Genomic DNA, 25,403 nt, shown 5'->3' on the forward strand with positions numbered 1-25,403 from the left:
TGTGACCCTAGAGACTCTGGGATTTGTGACCTAGAGTATAAGGAATGGTCTGCCCCATCCAGTGGTCTCCAAGATTCTGTGACCCTAGAGACTCTGGGATTTGTGACCTAGAGTATAAGGAATGGTCTGCCCCATCCAGCGATCTCCAAGATTCTGTGACACTGATGTGAGCGTTCCTACCTGGGCAGGACACCAAGAAGCACTGTTGCGCCTCGCTCTCCTCTCCTCGGCACTGCCTCAGGATATCACTGGACGGGTTGGTACATGTTCGGCGTCTGCTCTGTGCGCCGCTCCCACAGGACTGGCTACAGCTGCTCCATGACCCCCACAGACTCCAGAATCCACATTCTTGCTCATCAGTGGCAGCCGAGGCAAAGAATTCATCTTTGCAGTCAGGGACCCCATTACAGACCTGAAGACACAAGAGGACGGACCAGTCGAGTGACTCACATGTCACGCCTTGTCTCTCACAACTTGTCACTCACGTCACACGCCTCATCTCTCACATCTCATACCTCTTCTCACGCCTCGTCCCCCATGCCTCACACCTCATTCTCACGCCTCATCTCTCACATCTCATACCTCGTCTCACGCCTCGTCCCCCATGCCTCACACCTCATTCTCACGCCTCATCTCTCACATCTCATACCTCGTCTCACGCCTCGTCCCCCATGCCTCACACCTCATTCTCACACCTCGTCTCTCACATCTCACACCTAGTCCCCCATGCCTTAGGCCTCATCTCTCACATCTCACGCTCCATTCCCCATGCCTCGTGCCTCACACCTCAGCTCTCATACAGTCCTGCTCATCGTTATTGGCACCCCTTCATTTTTTTCATAGACTGTACAATCTTTTCAGATATAAATGGAAATGTACTAAAGTTATATCCTCAGGAGTTTTCAATTAGTGGTCCAAAGTAATACAACAATAAAACATTGTTTTTCATCTTACATGTTGCAATTCAAAGAAGAAACAGAACAAGCAGCATGTGCAGAATAAAGGCCCCTAATTAATACTTGGCTGCAGACCCTTTGGCATTGATGACGGCCTCCAGACGTTTCTAGCAGCCATCTAGAAGCTTCTTGCACTTCTCAGCTGCTATTCTCTCCCACTCTTCCTTTGCAGTTTGTTCAAGCTCTTGAATTTTTGCAGGGTTCTTTATTTCAAAGATTTTCACTGGGATTGAGGTCAGGACTCATTGCTGACCATTTTAAAACAGTCCATTTTTTCTTTTCTAACCATTCCTGTGTACTTTTGGATGTGTGCATTGAGTAGTCATTGTCTTGCTGGAGGACCCATGATCTTCAACTCAAACCACGTTTTCTTACACTGGGTTGGACATTTCACTCTAAAATCTCTTGCTCATTCTCTGATTTCATGATTCCTGTGATACGGTCACGGCCTCCAGTACTAGAAGCAGCAAAGCAACCCCACAGCATTATGGCTCCTCCATCATGCTTAACTGTTGGTAGGGTGCTCTTTTCCGTATAAGATTCATTGCATTATTTGTAAACAAACTGTTATTTTACAGTGCCGGCAAAAAAAATCTTTACACTTGCGCAGCAAAAAAAAACTTTACATATAAAATCCTCATCATAATTTCACTTTTTAAAAATGTACACAATGGGGGAGATAATAAAAAACTGTCTAATATTAAAGCTGGCTTTGTTGCAAATATCAACCAATCAACGCTCAGTTTTCACTTCTCTGGTAAAGCGAAAGCTGCCCTCTGATTGGTTGTTATGTGCAGCCCAGCCAGTTTTGCTATTAGGCAGTCTTTTATTATCTCCCTCGGTTTTTTATTATCTCCCACAATGGGTCGAAAGAAGCTTAAAATGGAAGAGAAATCCCGTGCCTTGACTCTGCTCGAGAAGGGGATTCGGTGATTGCTGTAGCCAGAGATCTGGGAGTGTCAAGAGAAGCAATTTATCAGCTGAAGCGGTCGGCGGCATCATTGCCTCCTGGGATGGTACCGCAGAGGAAAACAGGCTCTGGCGCACCTAAGAAGACTTCACCAAGGACTGATAAGCTTCTGAAGCGCGAAGTGATGTCACATCCTTCTATAAGTCCCCTATGCTCCTCCAGAACATCGCAACTAGGACAATTTGTCACCGCCTGCAGAAGGACCTGGGTCTACCAAGCTGCCGTGCCGCAAAGAAGCCCCTGCTCACAGCAGCAATGAAGAAGAAAAGGCTTGTAAGAAATATCAAGATTGGACATCTGAAGAGTGGAAGAAAGTGATGTTTGGTGATGAGAGCACTTTCAGGCTGGTCAGGAGAGGCTCAAAGGTCGTGCGTCGTCTGAGTACGTGGTCACGGTGTGACCCAAAATATACAGCACTAAAGGAGGTGCTGAAGACACTGTGGGTAAACATGGACTCCACATACTTAGCCAGCCTCGCTGAATCCATGCCTAAACGACTGCAGATGGTGATAAAATGTAAGGGTGACATGACAAAATACTAATTGTAATAAAATATCCACAATAAAACACTTGAATCCACTTTCATTGAACTTGTAAAGATTTTTTTTGCCGGCACTGTACATTGCCAAAAGGCTCTATTTTTGTTTCATCAGTCCACAGAACATTTTCCCAGAAGGATTGTGGTTTGTCAAGGTACTCTTTAGCAAAGATCAGACATTTTTTTATTTTTATGCCTTTTCTTTAGCAATGGTTTCTTTCTTGACCTTCGCCCATAAAGCTCTGCTTGGTTTAGTGTGCGGCATATGGTTCTTGTTGAAACCATGACACCAGACTGTTCCAGGTTGGCCTTCAGGTCTTTGGATATTTGACTTGGGTCTCCCCCACAACCTTCGCACCAACCTTCGAAGACATCTCTTGTCAATTTTCCCATTTCCCTCAGGTCCAGGGCAGTTCTTGACTGTTCGATGCTTGGCAAACTCCTTAATAACATTGCGCACTGTTGAAACAGGGATACAAAGGTCTTTGGAGACGGCCTTAAGGCCCCTTCACATTAAGCGACGCTGCAGCGATACCGACAACGATCCGGATCGCTGCAGCGTCGCTGTTTGGTCGCTGGAGAGCTGTCACACAGACCGCTCTCCAGCGACCAACGATGCCGGTAACCAGGGTAAACATCGGGTAACTAAGCGCAGGGCCGCGCTTAGTAACCCGATGTTTACCCTGGTTACCATCCTAAAAGTAAAAAAAACAAACAGTACATACTTACCTACCGCTGTCTGTCCTCCAGCGCTGTGCTCTGCACTCCTCCTGTACTGGCTGTGAGCACAGCGGCCGGAAAGCAGAGCGGTGACGTCACCGCTCTGCTTTCCGGCTGACCGACGCTCACAGCCAGTACAGGAGGAGTGCAGAGCACAGCGCTGGAGGACAGACAGCGGTAGGTAAGTATGTAGTGTTTGTTTTTTTTACTTTTAGGATGGTAACCAGGGTAAACATCGGGTTACTAAGCGCGGCCCTGCGCTTAGTTACCCGATGTTTACCCTGGTTACCAGTGAAGACATCGCTGGATCGGTGTCACACACGCCGATCCAGCGATGTCAGCAGGAGAGCCAGCGACGAAATAAAGTTCTGGACTTTCTTCAGCGACCAACAATCTCCCAGCAGGGGCCTGATCGTTGGTCGCTGTCACACAGAATGATTTCCTTAACGATATCGTTGCTACGTCACAAATAGCAACGATATCGTTAACAATATCGTTATGTGTGAAGGTACCTTTACACCCTTTGGAAGTCTTGTGTTTGATAATAGTAGAGGTCCTAATGTCCTCAGTCCGCTCCTTTGTCTTCTCCATTGTAACAAATGAACATGGCTGACCCTGTGGCTTTTTATAACACTGAAGTCATCATTCATTGGCTAATTCATGTCACATGGGCACCGACAATTAATCACAGGTGATTCTTATCTGTGATTTACCACAGACGAGTCACATTGTGTTTCCATTCTAATGTGATGTAAAGGGGCCAATACCAGTGTCACGGCAGCTTCAGGTTTTTCTATTTTTCCCTCCCATTGTTTCTTGTTTATTATCGTTTCTCATTTGCTCTTTGGTATTTAACGCGAGCGCTCGATACAGGAGATCATCCACATTATATACTGAGACTTCACGGAGGCCAATAACCGTGAGCAGGACTGTACCTCGTCTCTCAAATCACACGCCTCATGCCCCAAGCTTCATCTCACATCTCACACCTAGTCCCTCATGCCTTAGGCCTCATCTCTCATGTCACACGCCTCGTCTGTCACGCCTTGACTTTCATGCCTCATCTTTCACGTCCCGCCTCTCACGCCCCATGTACCTGTGTAAACCTCAGACAGTGGCCATCCGGGCACATATATTCTGGGCACCCAGCTGGAGACGTCTGGTTGGTTGACGTTGTGGTCATCAGACTCTTCTCTACAAGTGGAAAGAAGGTTTATACAATAGAAGAGACGCTCATTGTACCTCCAGCCACTGACCTCGCTGACACCTCACACCCATTAGGTGGGTTTCTCACCACATGTCTTCTCGTCTTCCCCATGAGGACAGTCCGGAGAGCCGTCACACACCAAGGAGATGTTCACACACATCCGGTTGGTGCAGATGAAGTGTCCAGGGCAGGGGGGAATCTGTGAGGATCCTGAGGACGAGATCAACCCACTGACAATGTGATAAATAACACAGAGCTATCCTGACACGTAACATAATACCGATAAAACACAGCTGCCCCCTCAGTGTGGTCTGCACAATGCCTGCCAAGAGGATTCACTTTTCCACTGACAATGTGCAGCATCATACCGAGGGAGAGAGGTTTTAACTGCATCTCTCTCCTCCCCTCTCACAAATGGCAGTCTCACACACTGAGGAAGGGAAACTTCAGCTGCATCCCCCTCCTCCCCTCCCTCAGCTGGCCGTCTCACACACTGAGGAAGGGAAACTTCAGCTGCATCCCCCTCCTCCCCTCCCACAGCTGGCCGTCTCACACACTGAGGAAGGGAAACTTCAGCTGCATCCCCCCCCCTCCCCTCTCACAAATGGCAGTCTCACACACTGAGGAAGGGAAACTTCAGCTGCATCCCCCCCTTCCCCTCTCACAAATGGCAGTCTCACACACTGAGGAAGGGAAACTTCAGCTGCATCCCCCTCCTCCCTTCCCACAGCTGGCAGTCTCACACACTGAGGAAGGGAAACTTCAGCTGCATCCCCCTCCTCCCCTCCCACAGCTGGCAGTCTCACACACTGAGGAAGGGAAACTTCAGCTGCATCCCCCTCCTCCCCTCTCACAAATGGCAGTCTCACACACTGTGGGAGGGAAACTTCAGCTGCATCCTCCTCCTCCCTTCCCACAGCTGGCAGTCTCACACACTGAGGAAGGGAAACTTCAGCTGCATCCCCCTCCTCCCCTCCCACAGCTGGCAGCCTCACACACTGAGGAAGGGAAACTTCAGCTGCATCCCCCTCCTCCCCCCCCACAGCTGGCAGTCTCACACACTGAGGAAGGGAAACTTCAGCTGCATCCCCCTCCTCCCCTCCCACAGATGGCAGTCTCACACTGAGAAAGGGAAACTTCAGCTGCATCCCCCTCCCCCCCCCCCCCCCCCACAGCTGGCAGTCTCACACACTGAGGGAGAGAAGCTTCAGCTGCATCCCCTTCATCCCTTCTCACAGCTGGCAGTCTCACACACTGAGGGAGAGAAGCATCAGCTGCATCCCCTTCATCCATTCCCACAGCTGGCAGTCTCACACTGAGAAAGGGAAACTTCAGCTGCATCCCCCTCCTCCCCTCCCACAGCTGGCAGTCTCACACACTGAGGGAGAGAAGCTTCAGCTGCATCCCCTTCATCCCTTCTCACAGCTGGCAGTCTCACACTGAGAAAGGGAAACTTCAGCTGCATCCCCTCCTCCCCTCCCACAGCTGGCAGTCTCACACTGAGAAAGGGAAACTTCAGCTGCATCCCCTCCTCCCATCCCACAGCTGGCAGCCTCACACACTGTGGTAGGGAAACTTCAGCTGCATCCCCTCCTCCCATCCCACAGCTGGCAGCCTCACACACTGTGGGAGGGAAACTTCAGCTGCATCCCCCTCCTCCCCTCCCACAGCTGGCAGTCTCACACACTGAGGGAGAGAAGATTTAGCTGCATCCCCTTCCTTCCCACAGCTGGCAGTCTAACACACTGAGGAAGAGAAGCTTTGGCTGCATTCTCTCCCCCCCACAGCTGGCAGTCTCACACACTGAGGAAGGGAAACTTCAGCTGCATCCCCCTCCTCCCCTCCCACAGCCCCCAGTCTCAAGCACTGAGGGAGAGAAGCTTTGGCTGCATCCCCCTCCCCCCCCCACAGCTGGCAGTTTCACACACTGAGGGAGGGAAACTTCAGCTGCATCCCCCTCCTCCCCTCCCACAGCTGGCAGTCTCACACACTGAAGGAGGGAAGCTTCAGCTACATCCCCCTCCTCCCCTCCCACAGCTGGCAGTTTCACACACTGAGGGAGGGAAACTTCAGCTGCATCCCCCTCCTCCCCTTCCACAGCTGGCAGTCTCACACACTGAAGGAGGGAAGCTTCAGCTACATCCTCCTTCTCCCCTCCCACAGCTGGCAGTCTTACACACTGAGGGAGAGAAACTTCAGCTACATCCCCCTCCTACCCTCCCACAGCTGGCAGTCACACACTGAGGGAGAGAAGCTTTAGCTGCATCCCCTTCCTTCTCACAGCTGGCAGTCTTACACACTGAGGAAGAGAAGCTTCAGCTGCATCCCGCTCCTCCCCTCCCACAGCCCCAGTCTCACACACTGAGGGAGAGAAGCTTTGGCTGCATCCCCCTCCCCCCCACAGCTGGCAGTTTCACACACTGAGGGAGAGAAGCTTCAGCTGCATCCCCCTCCTCCCCTCTCACAGCTGGCAGTCTCACACACTGTTTACTGTGGCTTATTTTTGGTGACTTCTGAAAATTATCACAGTAGATTATACTAGAAGCTCCAGGTCTCTTACCGCAGTTGTCCATGCTTTCATCTGATTGGTCCCGGCAGTGGGGGGCTCCGTCACACAACTGGCTGTAGCCCACACATTCCCCACTCAGCGAACATTTGAAGTGTTCCCAGTCACATGTTTTGTTACAGTCGTACTCGTCGCTGCCATCCATACAGTCCACCTCATGGTCGCACAGCCAGCCCCGGGGTCTACACTCCCCACTGCCGCACTGGAACTCGTAGCGGCTGCAGTGGCTGCCCGGCTCGCCAACTGAAAGACACAATCAGGAAATATCTCCATGTTGTCTTATCAATATGTATCGACATGCTGTGATGCTTTTTATGCAACTCGCGAGACGTATTTAAGACACATGGCTGCAGCATTTGTACTTCTGTATATACAGGTCACAAAATCCAGAAGTAGAGTGACAGTGAAAGAAAGAAGACAGTGACCAAGAGCGAGCGAAAACAGCCAGCAATCTAGAGTGACAGTGAGAGAAAAAAGACAGTGAGCGAGAGCGAGCGAAAACAGCCAGCAATCTAGAGTGACAGTGAGAGAAAGAAGACAGTGAGCGAGAGCGAGCGAAAACAGCCAGCAATCTAGAGTGACAGTGAGAGAAAGAAGACAGTGAGCGAGAGCGAGCGAAAACAGCCAGCAATCTAGAGTGACAGTGAGAGAAAGAAGACAGTGAGCGAGAGCGAGCGAAAACAACCAGCAAACTAGAGTGACAGTGAGAGAAAGAAGACAGTGAGCAAGAGCGAGCGAAAACAGCCAGCAAACTAGAGTGACAGTGAGAGAAAGAAGACAGTGAGCGAGAGCGAGCGAAAACAGCCAGCAATCTAGAGTGACAGTGAGAGAAAGAAGACAGTGAGCGAGAGCGAGCGAAAACAACCAGCAATCTAGAGTGACAGTGAGAGAAAGAAGACAGTGAGCGAGAGCGAGCGAAAACAGCCAGCAAACTAGAGTGACAGTGAGAGAAAGAAGACAGTGACCAAGAGCGAGCGAATACAGCCAGCAATCTAGAGTGACAGTGAGAGAAAGAAGACAGTGACTTAGAGCGAGAGCGAGCGAAAACAGCCAGCAATCTAGAGTGACAGTGAGAGAAAGAAGACAGTGAGCGAGAGCGAGCAAAAACAGCCAGCAATCTAGAGTGACAGTGAGAGAAAAAAGACAGTGAGCGAGAGCGAGCAAAAACAGCCAGCAAACTAGAATGACAGTGAGAGAAAGAAGACAGTGAGCGAGAGCGAGCGAAAACAGCCAGCAATCTAGAGTGACAGTGAGAGAAAGAAGACAGAGAGCGAGAGCGAGCGAAAACAGCCAGCAATCTAGAGTGACAGTGAGAGAAAGAAGACAGAGAGCGAGAGCGAGCGAAAACAACCAGCAATCTAGAGTGACAGTGAGAGAAAGAAGACAGTGAGCAAGAGCGAGCGAAAACAGCAGGCAATCTAGAGTGACAGTGAGAGAAAGAAGACAGTGAGCAAGAGCGAGCGAAAACAGCCAGCAACCTAGAGTGACAGTGAGAGAAAGAAGACAGTGAGCGAGAGCGAGCGAAAACAGCCAGCAATCTAGAGTGACAGTGAGAGAAAGAAGACAGTGAGCGAGAGCGAGCGAAAACAGCCAGCAATCTAGAGTGACAGTGAGAGAAAAAAGACAGTGAGCGAGAGCGAGCAAAAACAGCCAGCAATCTAGAGTGACAGTGAGAGAAAAAAGACAGTGATGGAGAGCGAGCGAAAACAGCCAGCAATCTAGAGTGACAGTGAGAGAAAAAAGACAGTGATGGAGAGCGAGCGAAAACAACCAGCAAACTAGAGTGACAGTGAGAGAAAGAAGACAGTGAGCGAGAGCGAGCGAAAACAGCCAGCAATCTAGAGTGACAGTGAGAGAAAGAAGACAGTGAGCGAGAGTGAGCGAAAACAGCCAGCAATCTAGAGTGACAGTGAGAGAAAGAAGACAGTGAGCGAGAGCGAGCGAAAACAGCCAGCAATCTAGAGTGACAGTGAGAGAAAGAAGACAGTGAGCGAGAGCGAGCGAAAACAGCCAGCAATCTAGAGTGACAGTGAGAGAAAAAAGACAGTGAGCGAGAGCGAGCAAAAACAGCCAGCAATCTAGAGTGACAGTGAGAGAAAAAAGACAGTGATGGAGAGCGAGCGAAAACAGCCAGCAATCTAGAGTGACAGTGAGAGAAAAAAGACAGTGATGGAGAGCGAGCGAAAACAACCAGCAAACTAGAGTGACAGTGAGAGAAAGAAGACAGTGAGCGAGAGCGAGCGAAAACAGCCAGCAATCTAGAGTGACAGTGAGAGAAAGAAGACAGTGAGCGAGAGTGAGCGAAAACAGCCAGCAATCTAGAGTGACAGTGAGAGAAAAAAGACAGTGAGCGAGAGCGAGCGAAAACAGCCAGCAATCTAGAGTGACAGTGAGAGAAAGAAAACAGTGAGCGAGAGCGAGCGAAAACAGCCAGCAATCTAGAGTGACAGTGAGAGAAAGAAAACAGTGAGCGAGAGCGAGCGAAAACAGCCAGCAATCTAGAGTGACAGTGAGAGAAAGAAAACAGTGAGCGAGAGCAAGCGAAAACAGCCAGCAATCCAGAGTGACAGTGAGAGAAAAAAGACAGTGAGCGAGAGCGAGCAAAAACAGCCAGCAAACTAGAATGACAGTGAGAGAAAGAAGACAGTGAGCGAGAGCGAGCGAAAACAGCCAGCAATCTAGAGTGACAGTGAGAGAAAAAAGACAGTGATGGAGAGCAAGCGAAAACAACCAGCAAACTAGAGTGACAGTGAGAGAAAGAAGACAGTGAGCGAGAGCGAGCGAAAACAGCCAGCAACCTAGAGTGACAGTGAGAGAAAGAAGACAGTGAGCGAGAGCGAGCGAAAACAGCCAGCAATCTAGAGTGACAGTGAGAGAAAGAAGACAGTGAGCGAGAGTGAGCGAAAACAGCCAGCAATCTAGAGTGACAGTGAGAGAAAGAAGACAGTGAGCGAGAGTGAGCGAAAACAGCCAGCAATCTAGAGTGACAGTGAGAGAAAGAAGACAGTTATTATGTTATTCTGGATTATCTCAATGAGAATAACTGTTTAACTCCATATCAGCATGGGTTTATGAGAAATCGCTCCTGTCAAACCAATCTAATCAGTTTTTATGAAGAGGTAAGCTATAGGCTGGACCACGGTGAGTCATTGCACGTGGTATATCTCGATTTTTCCAAAGCGTTTGATACCGTGCCGCACAAGAGGTTGGTACACAAAATGAGAATGCTTGGTCTGGGGGAAAATGTGTGTAAATGGGTTAGTAACTGGCTTAGTGATAGAAAGCAGAGGGTGGTTATAAATGGTATAGTCTCTAACTGGGTCGCTGTGACCAGTGGGGTACCGCAGGGGTCAGTATTGGGACCTGTTCTCTTCAACATATTCATTAATGATCTGGTAGAAGGTTTACACAGTAAAATATCGATATTTGCAGATGATACAAAACTATGTAAAGCAGTTAATACAAGAGAAGATAGTATTCTGCTACAGATGGATCTGGATAAGTTGGAAACTTGGGCTGAAAGGTGGCAGATGAGGTTTAACAATGATAAATGTAAGGTTATACACATGGGAAAAAGGAATCAATATCACCATTTGTGAAGGATTACCCCTTCCTCCCACGTCACCAATCCGTGACGTCACTACACAGGCCCAGCTCTCCGGCGCCCCCTTTGTCTCTCAGGTCAGTAAAGGAACTGCACCTAGAGCAAATGGCCGCCGGGGAGACTGCCCTGTTACCCACACTGGGTATTCTAGGATTCGCAATCAGAGTAAAAGGATCAGCCCAAAATTAATTTATGATTTAATTGCCTTAAGGGCGCACTAGATAATTACAAGAAATATACAGTCAAAAAATATATCAAGAATTACAGTCAGAGTACAATATAACAATAATAATACAAGGCTTAAAAGTATAAAGCTGGGGGTCAATTTACCAGGGCGAAGGTCGCTTGTGGAAGCCGGGGGGGCATAGCATTCCGCAGGTCCAAAAACTTAGTTGCCGGGCAGCCCCCAGAAAGCCTGTGCTTCCTCCCCCTCTGGCTGGCATACCCTGTTCCTTAAGAAATCATCATCGTCTTCTTCTGTGGAGTGAGTGCCTCCCAGTGACCTCAGCTTCTTCTTATACCTGGCTGAGCCCCCCTGCCTGCAGCTGGGTGGGCTTAGCAATCTCCACCCCCTCTGCCTCCCTGCAAGATTTATTCCAATTTCTAATAAATGGAATAACCTCCCTCAGGATAATCGGATCAGCACACGGGCAGTACCAGCGCCTGTGGTTTGTTCTGCCGGTCGTACTGGGATCAAACCTGGACCCATTCGGTCCCTGGGGGAGGCTGATCTCTATATCTCGGGTTTCAGACCTCCCACCGCCACGGGGGTCGCACTGTTGGATGCACAATTTCTTTAGGGTAAGGAGAATATTTTTTATGAGCCTGTACCTCGGACGATGCGTCCATAATTCACAATTCCATGTTGGAGACGGTTCGGCTGGGCTGCCATAATAGATGTGTATCCAGTGGCCACTTGGCATGCGTGTTTTAATTAAGCCCCAAACATTTCCAAGCCCCCCTGCTGGCGTGGTTTCCTCAGTGAGCTTTGAAATGCCGTCTACAGTTTACACTGAGCTCAGCCCGTTAGCATACTAATAGGAACTTTATTCATTAGAAAAGGTGGGGGCCAGGAGCGTTCCTGTGACCAGGAGACAAAATGGAGTCACGCCAATCTGTTTTAGTATGCCCGTCCAAAGATGGCGGCTGTTCCCTCATCACACCATTACACACTGAATGGGAAACCACTGGGTAAATCTGACAGGGAGAAGGACATGGGGATCCTAGTTCATGATAAACTTACCTGGAGCAGCCAGTGCCAGGCAGCAGCTGCCAAGGCAAACAGGATCATGGGGTGCATTAAAAGAGGTCTGGATACACATGATGAGAGCATTATACTGCCTCTGTACAAATCCCTAGTTAGACCGCACATGGAGTACTGTGTCGTTTTGGGCACCGGTGCTCAGGAAGGATATAATGGAACTAGAGAGAGTACAAAATAGGGCAACAAAATTAATAAAGGCGATGGGAGAACTACAATACCCAGATAGATTAGCGAAATTAGGATTATTTAGTCTAGAAAAAAGACGACTAAGGAGCGATCTAATAACCATGTATAAGTATATAAGGGGACAATACAAATATCTTGCTGAGGATCTGTTTATACCAAGGAAGGTGACGGGCACAAGGGGGCATTCTTTGCGTCTGGAGGAGAGAAGGTTTTTCCACCAACATAGAAGAGGATTCTTTACTGTTAGGGCAGTGAGAATCTGGAATTGCTTGCCTGAGGAGGTGGTGATGGCGAACTCAGTCGAGGGGTTCAAAAGAGGCCTGGATGTCTTCCTGGAGCAGAACAATATTGTATCATACAATTATTAGGTTCTGTAGAAGGACGTAGATCAGGGGATTCATTATGATGGAATATAGGCTGAACTGGATGGACAAATGTCTTTTTTCGGCCTTACTAACTATCTTACTATGTTACTATGTTACAGTGAGCGAGAGTGAGTGAAAACAGCCAGCAATCTAGAGTGACAGTGAGAGAAAGAAGACAGTGAGCGAGAGTGAGTGAAAACAGCCAGCAATCTAGAGTGACAGTGAGAGAAAGAAGACAGTGAGCAAGAGTGAGCGAAAACAGCCAGCAATCTAGAGTGAAAGTGAGAGAAAGAAGACAGTGAGCGAGAGCGAGCGAAAACAGCCAGCAAACTAGAGTGACAGTGAGAGAAAGAAGACAGTGAGCGAGAGCGAGCGAAAACAGCCAGCAATCTAGAGTGACAGTGTGAGAAAGACAGTGAGCGAGAGCGAGTGAAAACAACCAGCAAACTAGAGTGACAGTGAGAGAAAGAAGACAGTGAGCGAGAGCGAGCGAAAACAGCCAGCAATCTAGAGTGACAGTGAGAGAAAGAAGACAGTGAGCGAGAGTGAGCGAAAACAGCCAGCAATCTAGAGTGACAGTGAGAGAAAAAAGACAGTGATGGAGAGCGAGCGAAAACAACCAGCAAACTAGAGTGACAGTGAGAGAAAGAAGACAGTGAGCGAGAGCGAGCGAAAACAGCCAGCAATCTAGAGTGACAGTGAGAGAAAGAAGACAGTGAGCGAGAGCAAGCGAAAACCACCAGCAAACTAGAGTGACAGTGAGAGAAAGAAGACAGTAAGCGAGAGCGAGCGAAAACAGCCAGCAATCTAGAGTGACAGTGAGAGAAAGAAGACAGTGAGCGAGAGTCAGCGAAAACAGCCAGCAATCTAGAGTGACAGTGAGAGAAAAAAGACAGTGAGCGAGAGCGAGCAAAAACAGCCAGCAAACTAGAGTGACAGTGAGAGAAAGAAGACAGTGAGCGAGAGCGAGCGAAAACAGCCAGCAATCTAGAGTGACAGTGAGAGAAAGAAGACAGTGAGCGAGAGTGAGCGAAAACAGCCAGCAATCTAGAGTGACAGTGAGAGAAAGAAGACAGTTATTATGTTATTCTGGATTATCTCAATGAGAATAACTGTTTAACTCCATATCAGCATGGGTTTATGAGAAATCGCTCCTGTCAAACCAATCTAATCAGTTTTTATGAAGAGGTAAGCTATAGGCTGGACCACGGTGAGTCATTGGACGTGGTATATCTCGATTTTTCCAAAGCGTTTGATACCGTGCCGCACAAGAGGTTGGTACACAAAATGAGAATGCTTGGTCTGGGGGAAAATGTGTGTAAATGGGTTAGTAACTGGCTTAGTGATAGAAAGCAGAGGGTGGTTATAAATGGTATAGTCTCTAACTGGTTCGCTGTGACCAGTGGGGTACCGCAGAGGTCAGTATTGGGACCTGTTCTCTTCAACATATTCATTAATGATCTGGTAGAAGGTTTACACAGTAAAATATCGATATTTGCAGATGATACAAAACTATGTAAAGCAGTTAATACAAGAGAAGATAGTATTCTGCTACAGATGGATCTGGATAAGTTGGAAACTTGGGCTGAAAGGTGGCAGATGAGGTTTAACAATGATAAATGTAAGGTTATACACATGGGAAGAGGGAATCAATATCACCATTACACACTGAACGGGAAACCACTGGGTAAATCTGACAGGGAGAAGGACTTGGGGATCCTAGTTAATGATAAACTTACCTGGAGCAGCCAGTGCCAGGCAGCAGCTGCCAAGGCAAACAGGATCATGGGGTGCATTAAAAGAGGTCTGGATACACATGATGAGAGCATTATACTGCCTCTGTACAAATCCCTAGTTAGACCGCACATGGAGTACTGTGTCCAGTTTTGGGCACCGGTGCTCAGGAAGGATATAATGGAACTAGAGAGAGTACAAAGTAGGGCAACAAAATTAATAAAGGGGATGGGAGAACTACAATACCCAGATAGATTAGCGAAATTAGGATTATTTAGTCTAGAAAAAAGACGACTAAGGGGCGATCTAATAACCATGTATAAGTATATAAGGGGACAATACAAATATCTCGCTGAGGATCTGTTTATACCAAGGAAGGTGACGGGCACAAGGGGGCATTCTTTGCGTCTGGAGGAGAGAAGGTTTTTCCACCAACATAGAAGACGATTCTTTACTGTTAGGGCAGTGAGAATCTGGAATTGCTTGCCTGAGGAGGTGGTGATGGCGAACTCAGTCGAGGGGTTCAAAAGAGGCCTGGATGTCTTCCTGGAGCAGAACAATATTGTATCATACAATTATTAGGTTCTGTAGAAGGACGTAGATCAGGGGATTCATTATGATGGAATATAGGCTGAACTGGATGGACAAATGTCTTTTTTCGGCCTTACTAACTATGTTACTATGTTACAGTGAGCGAGAGTGAGTGAAAACAGCCAGCAATCTAGAGTGACAGTGAGAGAAAGAAGACAGTGAGCGAGAGTGAGCGAAAACAGCCAGCAAACTAGAGTGACAGTGAGAGAAAGAAGACAGTGACCAAGAGCGAGCGAAAACAGCCAGCAATCTAGAGTGAAAGTGAGAGAAAGAAGACAGTGAGCGAGAGCGAGCGAAAACAGCCAGCAATCTAGAGTGACAGTGAGAGAAAGAAGACAGTGACCAAGAGCGAGAGCGAGCGAAAACAGCCAGCAATCTAGAGTGAAAGTGAGAGAAAGAAGACAGTGACCAAGAGAGAGCGAAAACCGACAGCAATCTAGAGTGACAGTGAGAGAAAAAAGACAGTGACCAAGAGCGAGCGAAAACAGCCAGCAATCTAGAGTGACAGTGAGAGAAAAAAGACAGTGAGCGAGAGCGAGTGAAAACAGCCAGCAAACTAGAATGACAGTGAGAGAAAGAAGACAGTGAGCGAGAGCGAGCGAAAACAGCCAGCAATCTAGAGTGACAGTGAGAGAAAGAAGACAGTGACCAAGAGCGAGAGCGAGCGAAAACAGCCAGCAATCTAGAGTGAAAGTGAGAGAAAGAAGACAGTGAGCGAGAGCAAGCGAAAACAGCCAGCAATCTAGAGTGACAGTGAGAGAAGGAAGACAGTGAGCGAGAGCGAGCGAATACAGCCAGCAACCTAGAGTGACAGTGAGAGAAAAAAGACAGTGACCAAGAGCGAGCGAAAACAGCCAGCAATCTAGAGTGACAGTGAGAGAAAAAAGACAGTGAGCGAGAGCGAGCGAAAACAGCCAGCAATCTAGAGTGACAGTGAGAGAAAGAAGACAGTGAGCGAGAGCGAGCGAAAACAGCCAGCAATCTAGAGTGACAGTGAGAGAAAGAAGACAGTGACTTAGAGCGAGAGAAAACAGCCAGCAATCTAGAGTGACAGTGAGAGAAGGAAGACAGTGAGCGAGAGCGAGCGAATACAGCCAGCAACCTAGAGTGACAGTGAGAGAAAAAAGACAGTGACCAAGAGCGAGCGAAAACAGCCAGCAATCTAGAGTGACAGTGAGAGAAAAAAGACAGTGAGCGAGAGCGAGCGAAAACAGCCAGCAATCTAGAGTGACAGTGAGAGAAAGAAGACAGTGAGCGAGAGCGAGCGAAAACAGCCAGCAATCTAGAGTGACAGTGAGAGAAAGAAGACAGTGACTTAGAGCGAGAGAAAACAGCCAGCAATCTAGAGTGACAGTGAGAGAAAGAAGACAGTGAGCGAGAGTGAGCGAAAACAGACAGCAATCTAGAGTGACAGTGAGAGAAAGAAGACAGTGACCAAGAGCGAGCGAAAACAGCCAGCAATCTAGAGTGACAGTGAGAGAAAGAAGACAGTGAGCGAGAGCGAGCAAAAACAGCCAGCAATCTAGAGTGACAGTGAAAGAAAGAAGACAGTGAGCGAGAGCGAGCGAAAACAGCCAGCAATCTAGAGTGAAAGTGAGAGAAAAAAGACAGTGACTTAGAGCGATAGCGAGCGAAAACAGCCAGCAATCTAGAGTGAAAGTGAGAGAAAGAAAACAGTAAGCGAGAGCGAGCAAAAACAGCCAGCAATCTAGAGTGAAAGTGAGAGAAAGAAGACAGTGACTTAGAGCGAGAGCGAGCGAAAACAGCCAGCAATCTAGAGTGACAGAGAGAGAAAAAAGACAGTGACTTAGAGCGAGAGCGAGCGAAAACAGCCAGCAATCTAGAGTGAAAGTGAGAGAAAGAAAACAGTGACTTAGAGCGAGAGCGAGCGAAAACAGCCAGCAATCTAGAGTGACAGTGAGAGAAAGAAGACAGTGAGCGAGAGCGAGCGAAAACAGCCAGCAATCTAGAGTGACAGTGAGAGAAAGAAGACAGTGAGCGAGAGCGAGCGAAAACAGCCAGCAATCTAGAGTGACAGTGAGAGAAAAAAGACAGTGACTTAGAGCGAGAGCGAGCGAAAACAGCCAGCAATCTAGAGTGAAAGTGAGAGAAAGAAAACAGTAAGCGAGAGCAAGCGAAAACAGCCAGCAATCTAGAGTGAAAGTGAGAGAAAGAAGACAGTGACTTAGAGCGAGAGCGAGCGAAAACAGCCAGCAATCTAGAGTGACAGTGAGAGAAAGAAGACAGTGACCGAGAGCGAGCGAAAACAGCCAGCAATCTAGAGTGACAGTGAGAGAAAAAAGACAGTGAGCGAGAGCGAGCGAAAACAGCCAGCAACCTAGAGTGACAGTGAGAGAAAAAAGACAGTGACCAAGAGCGAGCGAAAACAGCCAGCAATCTAGAGTGACAGTGAGAGAAAAAGACAGTGAGCGAGAGCGAGCGAAAACAGCCAGCAATCTAGAGTGAAAGTGAGAGAAAGAAGACAGTGACTTAGAGCGAATGAAAACAGCCAGCAATCTAGAGTGACAGTGAGAGAAAAAAGACAGTGAGCGAGAGCGAGCAAAAACAGCCAGCAATCTAGAGTGAAAGTGAGAGAAAGAAGACAGTGACTTAGAGCGAGAGCGAGCGAAAACAGCCAGCAATCTAGAGTGACAGTGAGAGAAAGAAGACAGTGACCGAGAGCGAGCGAAAACAGCCAGCAATCTAGAGTGAAAGTGAGAGAAAAAAGACAGTGAGCGAGAGCGAGCGAAAACAGCCAGCAACCTAGAGTGACAGTGAGAGAAAAAAGACAGTGACCAAGAGCGAGCGAAAACAGCCAGCAGCAATCTATAGTGACAGTGAGAGAAAAAAGACAGTGAGCGAGAGCGAGCGAAAACAGCCAGCAATCTAGAGTGAAAGTGAGAGAAAGAAGACAGTGACTTAGAGCGAATGAAAACAGCCAGCAATCTAGAGTGACAGTGAGAGAAAAAAGACAGTGAGCGAGAGCGAGCGAAAACAGCCAGCAATCTAGAGTGAAAGTGAGAGAAAGAAGACAGTGACTTAGAGCGAGAGCGAGCGAAAACAGCCAGCAATCTAGAGTGACAGTGAGAGAAAGAAGACAGTGACCGAGAGCGAGCGAAAACAGCCAGCAATCTAGAGTGACAGTGAGAGATAAAAGACAGTGAGCGAGAGCGAGCGAAAACAGCCAGCAACCTAGAGTGACAGTGAGAGAAAAAAGACAGTGACCAAGAGCGAGCGAAAACAGCCAGCAATCTAGAGTGACAGTGAGAGAAAAAAGACAGTGAGCGAGAGCGAGCGAAAACAGCCAGCAATCTAGAGTGAAAGTGAGAGAAAGAAGACAGTGACTTAGAGCGAATGAAAACAGCCAGCAATCTAGAGTGAAAGTGAGAGAAAGAAGACAGTGATCGAGAGCGAGCGAAAACAGCCAGCAATCTAGAGTGACAGTGAGAGAAAGAAGACAGTGAGCGAGAGCGAGCGAAAACAGCCAGCAATCTAGAGTGACTGTCACGATATGGTATGAAATATCATAAGTAGTTCTTTTGCTAGCCTGAGTGGGCTAAGCCCCCCTTCTTGGAGCAACAGTTTGTAACTGCAAATTCCTGGCTTTCCTTCTCAGAGAGTGTGGGGGTTAGAAGTTTTATGGCCGAACGGAATTTACGACTGGCATTTCCTGTGTAAGCTCTTGTCCAGCTAGAACAGGAAAAATGGCTCCAAAAATCCATGAAAGATTCTTTGTTTAGTTTTTGTTAGATATTAGGCAAACGATTTAAGCTAGAAATACGAAAATATATATTCGTAGTCCCACTCGGTGTAGCTACACATCTCATGACACTCGGGTTTCTAACTCCATCTGGTAAAGAAGTAGGGTTTTCTCTGTAAATATGTATCCCAGATAGGACATATTTGATCTCATTAGAATGCTCACGTTAATCCGAGATGAATTATGGGTTTGGTATGACTCTGTCATGTTTTGTAGTGAAGTTATAGAAATTAGAGAGAATAGTTTAAAGTTTAGGCAGAATGTAGAGAGAGGAGGGTCTGGATAAGCCAGCCTTTCTGTGATGTCACAGCCTTAATGTTTTAAGTGTCTGGCAGGCTCTGAGGAGTCACTTTTTGCAGATTTCTCCTTCTGGACTGCTTTGTCCTATTGTCCTGGAAGAGCTGAGTACATCCCATGGACTGGGATGTATGGAAACTGCACTAGCCTGGATGCCTGCAATGCTTTTAATATGTGAGTGTTATCTTTTCTCATTTATTCCCTTTATGTTATAATTACCCTTGTACATATTTGCAATTGTCTCATGTATAACATCTTTATAAACTATTTTTAATAACGCACTGCCTAGTTATTTTGAATGGGATATACTATTATATATTAGTTCGTTCTCCTGCTCTAAACTGTACCCTAAGTCTCTTGAAGGGAAAATACGCTACTGTTACTGTTGTGTTGGGTTAGCTTCGGACCCGTTTAATCGAAGCTGGTGGCAGCGAAAGTGTGCTGACGGTTGGATTATGCTGAAGCAACTGCGGGTCTGATAATTATTGTTCCTGCCTGTGTGGGAGTAGTTATCGCGTCGCTGCAGCGTGCCCAATAGCCAGTACATAGCAGGCAGCCTTTCTGGCGACTAATTACCCAGGGTGCAGTACCTAATCTGACCTGAGAGTAAGGGGGGCGCCAGAGAGCTGCAAGTGTTAAGTGGAACTGTAAGCGGGATATACATAAATCCCTGCAGTTCGTGGTATATAGAAAAGCAGTGGGATACCTAGAATAAGCCCCTGCTGTAAACTAAGAGGTCAATAGCCTTGTGTGTGGTTTTTCATCACAGCGTGGAGAGGAGGGATAACTAAGATAAGCCCCCTGCACATGTGATAGCCGTCTGTTGGCCTAAAGTCACCCCAACCCGTGACGTAGGGGTGACGGTCACGGCGTGAATCCTGACCCATTGGTGACAGCGGTCAGGGGAATCGTGACAATTGGTGGCAAGGCGGTGGGATCTTAGAGCATTAGTGATTTGGTTTGAGTAATCATTCCTCTCACTAAAAACTTGCAGAAAGTTCTTGCGAGGACTCTGCGCAAATAAGTTTGGAGAACGAACTCAGTGCTTTTTAGTTGTGAGACAATTGCGTACTGGTAATTATCCCCTCCCTTTCTCTTCGTTTTTCTATCCTATCTTTTATTTGGCAACCATGGTTGTGCTGGGAGAAACCTTCTATGAGCAGCAGACCAGAGACACCCTTGTCGCCTTATGCAAGTCACAGCACATTGACTTTGCAAGCAAAAACAAAGCCCAACTGGTCGCAGATCTGGTGCAATGGGAAGCCGCTCGAGACCAATCTCAGAGCTCAGAGGCCGCAGAAGCCAGCACCAGCGAACATGGTGCTGCAGCAGAGGTCCAACCACTGAATGCTGGCCCTGTTAGCGATCCGGGCGAATTGGACCCCCACCTGCAGGCGGCCTTGAAAGAATTCCCCACTGACGACCATGAGGGACGTCGGCAGCTGATTCAGCAATACCGGCAAGAGGCCCGAGCTGAGAGAGAGGCCCGAGCTGAGAGAGAGGCCCAGCGAGCCGAGCGGCAAGCGGAGCGGGAGTACCAGCTGCAGTTAGCCCAACTGCAAATGCAGGGGTCGTCCCAGCCCAGCCGTGAGCCCAGCAGCGCTCAGATACCTAAGCCCCGGCCCGATCACTTCCCTGTTATGGAGAAGGACGGAGACTTGGACACTTTTCTGCGGGCCTTTGAGAAAGCCTGCAGACAGTACCGGCTGCCTACAGATGAATGGGCCCGATACCTGACACCAGGGCTGAAAGGTAAAGCTCTGGAGGCGTTTGCTGCCCTCCCTCAAGAACAAGATGGAGACTATGAGGCCATCAAGCAGGCTCTGATAGCCAAGTACCTTCTTACACCCGAGGTGTACCGTAGAAAGTTCCGGACCCTCCAACGTGGCCCACACGACAGTTACAGTGATGTGGTGCATGGACTGGGGACCCACTTTGACCAGTGGACCCAAGGACTGTCAGTGACCACCTTTGCACAGCTGCGAGACCTGATGATCAAAGACCAGTTTTTTCATCTTTGCCCAGCTGAGGTGCGACAGTTCGTGATGGACAGAGAACCCAAAGACGTGACGAAAGCAGCGCAGATTGCCGATGCCTATGAGGCCAACCGTAGATCGGAAGCGCGGAAGCCAGTCACCACCAGCTGGAGAGGGGGTAAGCCTGCAACCAACGCCAGTACCCCTGCCAGCCAACACACCAGAGGTCCTGTCCCTGTGGCCAACAGCACCAGACCTACCACCGAACCTCGCGCGTGTTACACCTGCAAGCGGCCTGGGCATATCAGTACCTTCTGTCCAGACAGGCCGAAGAACCCCCCAGCCAAGGCCCCAGGGCCTAATGCAGCAGTTCTTTTGGTGGGTGGTGTGGTTGGGAGGGTGTGTGACAACGTACAGCCCGTCACTGTGGGAGGCCATGTTGCTACAGGCCTCAAGGACACCGGGGCTGAACGAACCCTCATCCGACCCGAACTGGCGGCCCCTGAAGAAATCATTCCGGGGAAAACCCTAACTGTCACTGGGATTGGGGGCATCAGCTGTCCCTTACCAATGGCCCGGGTTTTTATTGATTGGGGTGCTGGGAGCGGGGTGAAGGAAGTGGGGCTGTCTGATAATTTGCCCACTGATGTTTTGTTGGGGACTGATTTGGGGAGGATGTATGCATACTACGTTCCTGACACCCCTCCCCAATCTACTAATGAGGGTAAAGTTAACCCTGATGATGATGATGATGGGAAATCGCATGTGTTACCTGACCATGCTTTATCTTGTGTTGATGCATCTACTAATGATTTTTTCCCTAGGATTGATGGTGAAAATGTTGTACCTGTGCCAGCTGAACCTGATAATGATTTTTCTGTGAAGGTTAATGTGTCCATAGGTACAGGTGTGCCCAGCCACGTCGCTCTGCGGAGTGAGACGGCTGAGGAACCCCTAACAGGGGCAAGTGTCGGTGCTACAGGAAATGGGGAGATGCATGGGAACCGTGAGGAAGGTGACGCCATGAAAGTGACCAGTGCCACCGAGGAAGGTAACTGGCCCATAAGTAGCCCAGCCCCTGGAGTGTTGGGGGTGAATGGGGAGGTAGAGCCCATAGCAGCGCCGGCTGATGGGCCTGTAGAAACCCCCGGGGAGACAGCCTACGTAGCTGCTGTCACCCGCAGTCAGAGTGCCCGGAACGCAGATAACTGTCAGCCTTCCGGACCCTCCTCAGTCATCACGGTGACTGAACCAGAGGTGGACCCAGAGCAGGTCCAAGAGGGTTCCCGTGGGGAAGGGACCCTGACGTCGCTTTTGGCTTCCCCTAGCCAGGAGTTTCAGGCCGCTCTGCACACAGATGCGAGCCTAGAGAGTTTGAGACAACTCGCCGAGACGCCCACCTCCGTGACTGATAAGGAGAGGGTGTTCTGGGAACGAGGAAGGTTATACCGGGAGACAGTACCCGGAGAATCACAAAAGGAGTGGTTGAGGGAAAGACAGCTGGTCGTCCCGCAGCAATTCCGGGGTGAGTTGTTGCGGATTGCCCATGAGATCCCGCTAGCTGGACACTTGGGGATCAGCAAAACTAAGGCCCGGCTGTCTCAACACTTCTATTGGCCTAAGATGGGGACAGATGTGTCAAACTACTGCCGCTCCTGTGTCACCTGTCAAAGAGTGGGGAAGGCAGGGCCTGCTCTTAAGGCTCCCCTGATCCCTTTGCCAGTGATAGAAGAGCCTTTCCAGAGGATCGCGGTGGACATTGTGGGCCCGCTGGCCGTCCCCAGCAGCTCTGGAAAGCAATACATCCTTACTGTGGTAGACTATGCTACCCGGTACCCAGAGGCAGTAGCTCTGTCGTAAACTAGGGCAGATAAGGTGGCGGATGCCCTGTTGGCCATCTTTTCACGTGTAGGATTTCCCAGGGAAATGCTTACTGATCAAGGGACCCAATTTATGTCTCGCCTAATGGAGGCTCTCTGTAAGAAAATGCAGGTGAAGCACCTGGTATCGAGTGCGTACCACCCACAGACCAATGGCTTGTGTGAACGCTTCAATGGTACCCTCAAACAGATGCTACGCATGCTGGTTGAGACTCAAGGGCGCGACTGGGAGCGGTACCTCCCACACCTGCTGTTCGCTTACCGAGAGGTTCCGCAGGCCTCGACGGGGTTCTCCCCCTTCGAGCTCCTGTACGGCAGGCGAGTTCGGGGACCCCTTGGGTTGGTAAGAGAATCCTGGGAAGAGGAGCCGAACCCTTCTGAAGTGTCCATAGGGGAGTATGTCATGCGCTTCCGTGACAAGATGCAGACCTTGACGCAGTTGGTGCATGACAACATGACGCAGGCTCAGGCTGATCAGAAGCACTGGTACGACCAGAACGCCCGGGAGCGGACCTACCACGTGGGTCAAAAGGTGTGGGTGCTGGTCCCCGTACCAACGGATAAGCTTCAGGCAGCCTGGGAGGGCCCGTACGTCGTCCACCAACAGCTCAACCCGGTCACTTACGTGGTCACGCTTGACCACGCTCGGGGTAGGCGAAAGGCCTTTCACGTCAACATGATGAAGGCTCATCACGAACGTGAACCTTTCGTCCTACCGGTCTGCAGCTTGCCCGAAGACGGTGAGGAAGACACCCTCCTGGACTTGCTGGCCCAAGCCAAGGCCAATGGGTCCATCGAGGATGTGGAGGTAAGCGCCTCGTTAACTGAACCCCAGCGGGTGCAGTTGCAAACCACACTGGAACCCTTCCGGGTCGTATTCTCCAACCGACCTGGGAGGACTGAGTTAGCCGTCCACGAGGTGGACACCGGGAATCACGCCCCACTACGGCGAACACCCTATCGAATCTCTGACCAGGTGCAGCAGACTATGCGCCAAGAGATCGATGAGATGTTACAGCTGGGGGTGATTCGACGGTCAAAGAGCGCGTGGGCATCGCCTGTAGTTCTCGTGCCAAAGAAGGACCGGACCACACGGTTCTGCGTGGACTACAGGGGGCTCAACGCCATCACAGCCTCGGATGCGCACCCAATGCCGCGCATCGAGGAGCTGCTTGAGAAGTTAGCTGGCGCAAAATACCTGACAATAATGGATTTGAGTAGAGGATACTGGCAGATTCCCCTGAGCCCCGAGGCGCAGGAGAAGTCCGCCTTTATCACACCCTTTGGACTGTACGAGTCCACGGTCATGCCCTTCGGCATGAAGAATGCCCCTGCCACTTTCCAGCGGATGGTCAACCGCCTGCTTCAGGGACTGGAGACGTACGCCGTGGCGTACTTGGATGACATTGCCATCTTCAGTCCCTCCTGGAAGGAACACCTGCAGCATCTCGAGGAGGTGCTCAGGCGGATTCACCAAGCAGGACTGACTATCAAGCCGGGGAAGTGTCAGATGGGCAAGAGGGAGGTTCACTACCTAGGACACCGGGTAGGCGGAGGCACCCTGAAGCCAGGGCCGGAGAAAGTGGGCGCGATCGTGAACTGGCCCACTCCCGTGACCAAGAAACAGGTGATGTCCTTCTTGGGCACTGCAGGGTACTATAGGCGCTTCGTACAGCACTATAGTAGCCTGGCAAAACCTTTGACGGACCTCACCAGGAAGAAGCTACCCCACATCGTCAACTGGACAGATGGCTGTGAGGGGGCTTTCAAGGCGTTGAAAACCGCACTGTGCAACGCCCCTGTGTTGAAAGCAGTCGACAGCAGTCGACCGTTCTTGGTGCAGACCGACGCCAGCGAGTTTGGCCTTGGTGCTGTACTCAGCCAGGTTGACTCGGAGGACCAAGAGCACCCCGTGTTATACCTGAGTCGGAAACTTTTGCCGAGGGAAGTGGCCTACTCCACTATCGAGAAGGAGTGCCTGGCCATAGTCTGGGCCCTGCAGCGCTTGCAGCCCTACTTGTACGGTCACACCTTCACTGTGGTGACCGACCACAATCCTCTGCGCTGGCTAAACGCCATGTGTGGAACCAACGGCAGGTTGCTACGCTGGAGCCTTGCCCTTCAGCAGTTTAACTTCACCATTGAACATAAAACGGGCAAAGAGCATGGGAATGCAGATGGACTCTCCCACCAGGGTGAACCTGCTGAGGTGCGCATGGAGGAGAACCATCAGGTCCTGCCTCCCTAGCGCACACCAAAAGGGGGAGGTGTCACGATATGGTATGAAATATCATAAGTAGTTCTTTTGCTAGCCTGAGTGGGCTAAGCCCCCCTTCTTGGAGCAACAGTTTGTAACTGCAAATTCCTGGCTTTCCTTCTCAGAGAGTGTGGGGGTTAGAAGTTTTATGGCCGAACGGAATTTACGACTGGCATTTCCTGTGTAAGCTCTTGTCCAGCTAGAACAGGAAAAATGGCTCCAAAAATCCATGAAAGATTCTTTGTTTAGTTTTTGTTAGATATTAGGCAAACGATTTAAGCTAGAAATACGAAAATATATATTCGTAGTCCCACTCGGTGTAGCTACACATCTCATGACACTCGGGTTTCTAACTCCATCTGGTAAAGAAGTAGGGTTTTCTCTGTAAATATGTATCCCAGATAGGACATATTTGATCTCATTAGAATGCTCACGTTAATCCGAGATGAATTATGGGTTTGGTATGACTCTGTCATGTTTTGTAGTGAAGTTATAGAAATTAGAGAGAATAGTTTAAAGTTTAGGCAGAATG

The 25,403-nt window shown here is 49.4% G+C and overlaps 1 protein-coding gene across 1 annotated transcript in view; it reads right to left on the reverse strand.

Moving 5' to 3' along the window:
* The window catches only part of LOC138642333 (SCO-spondin-like), a 410,056-nt gene that overhangs the window by 283,571 nt on the left and 101,082 nt on the right, over positions 1-25,403 (reverse strand). The window contains exons 30-33 of the mRNA XM_069730432.1: positions 6,952-7,200; positions 4,479-4,601; positions 4,281-4,378; positions 181-412 (exon numbers count right to left, since the gene is read on the reverse strand). Of these exons, the coding sequence (XP_069586533.1) occupies positions 181-412; positions 4,281-4,378; positions 4,479-4,601; positions 6,952-7,200 (702 nt within the window). The remainder of the gene's footprint in view (positions 1-180; positions 413-4,280; positions 4,379-4,478; positions 4,602-6,951; positions 7,201-25,403) is intronic.

Source organism: Ranitomeya imitator, chromosome 6 (genome assembly GCF_032444005.1).
Source record: "Ranitomeya imitator isolate aRanImi1 chromosome 6, aRanImi1.pri, whole genome shotgun sequence".
Taxonomy (NCBI): Eukaryota; Metazoa; Chordata; class Amphibia; order Anura; family Dendrobatidae; genus Ranitomeya; species Ranitomeya imitator.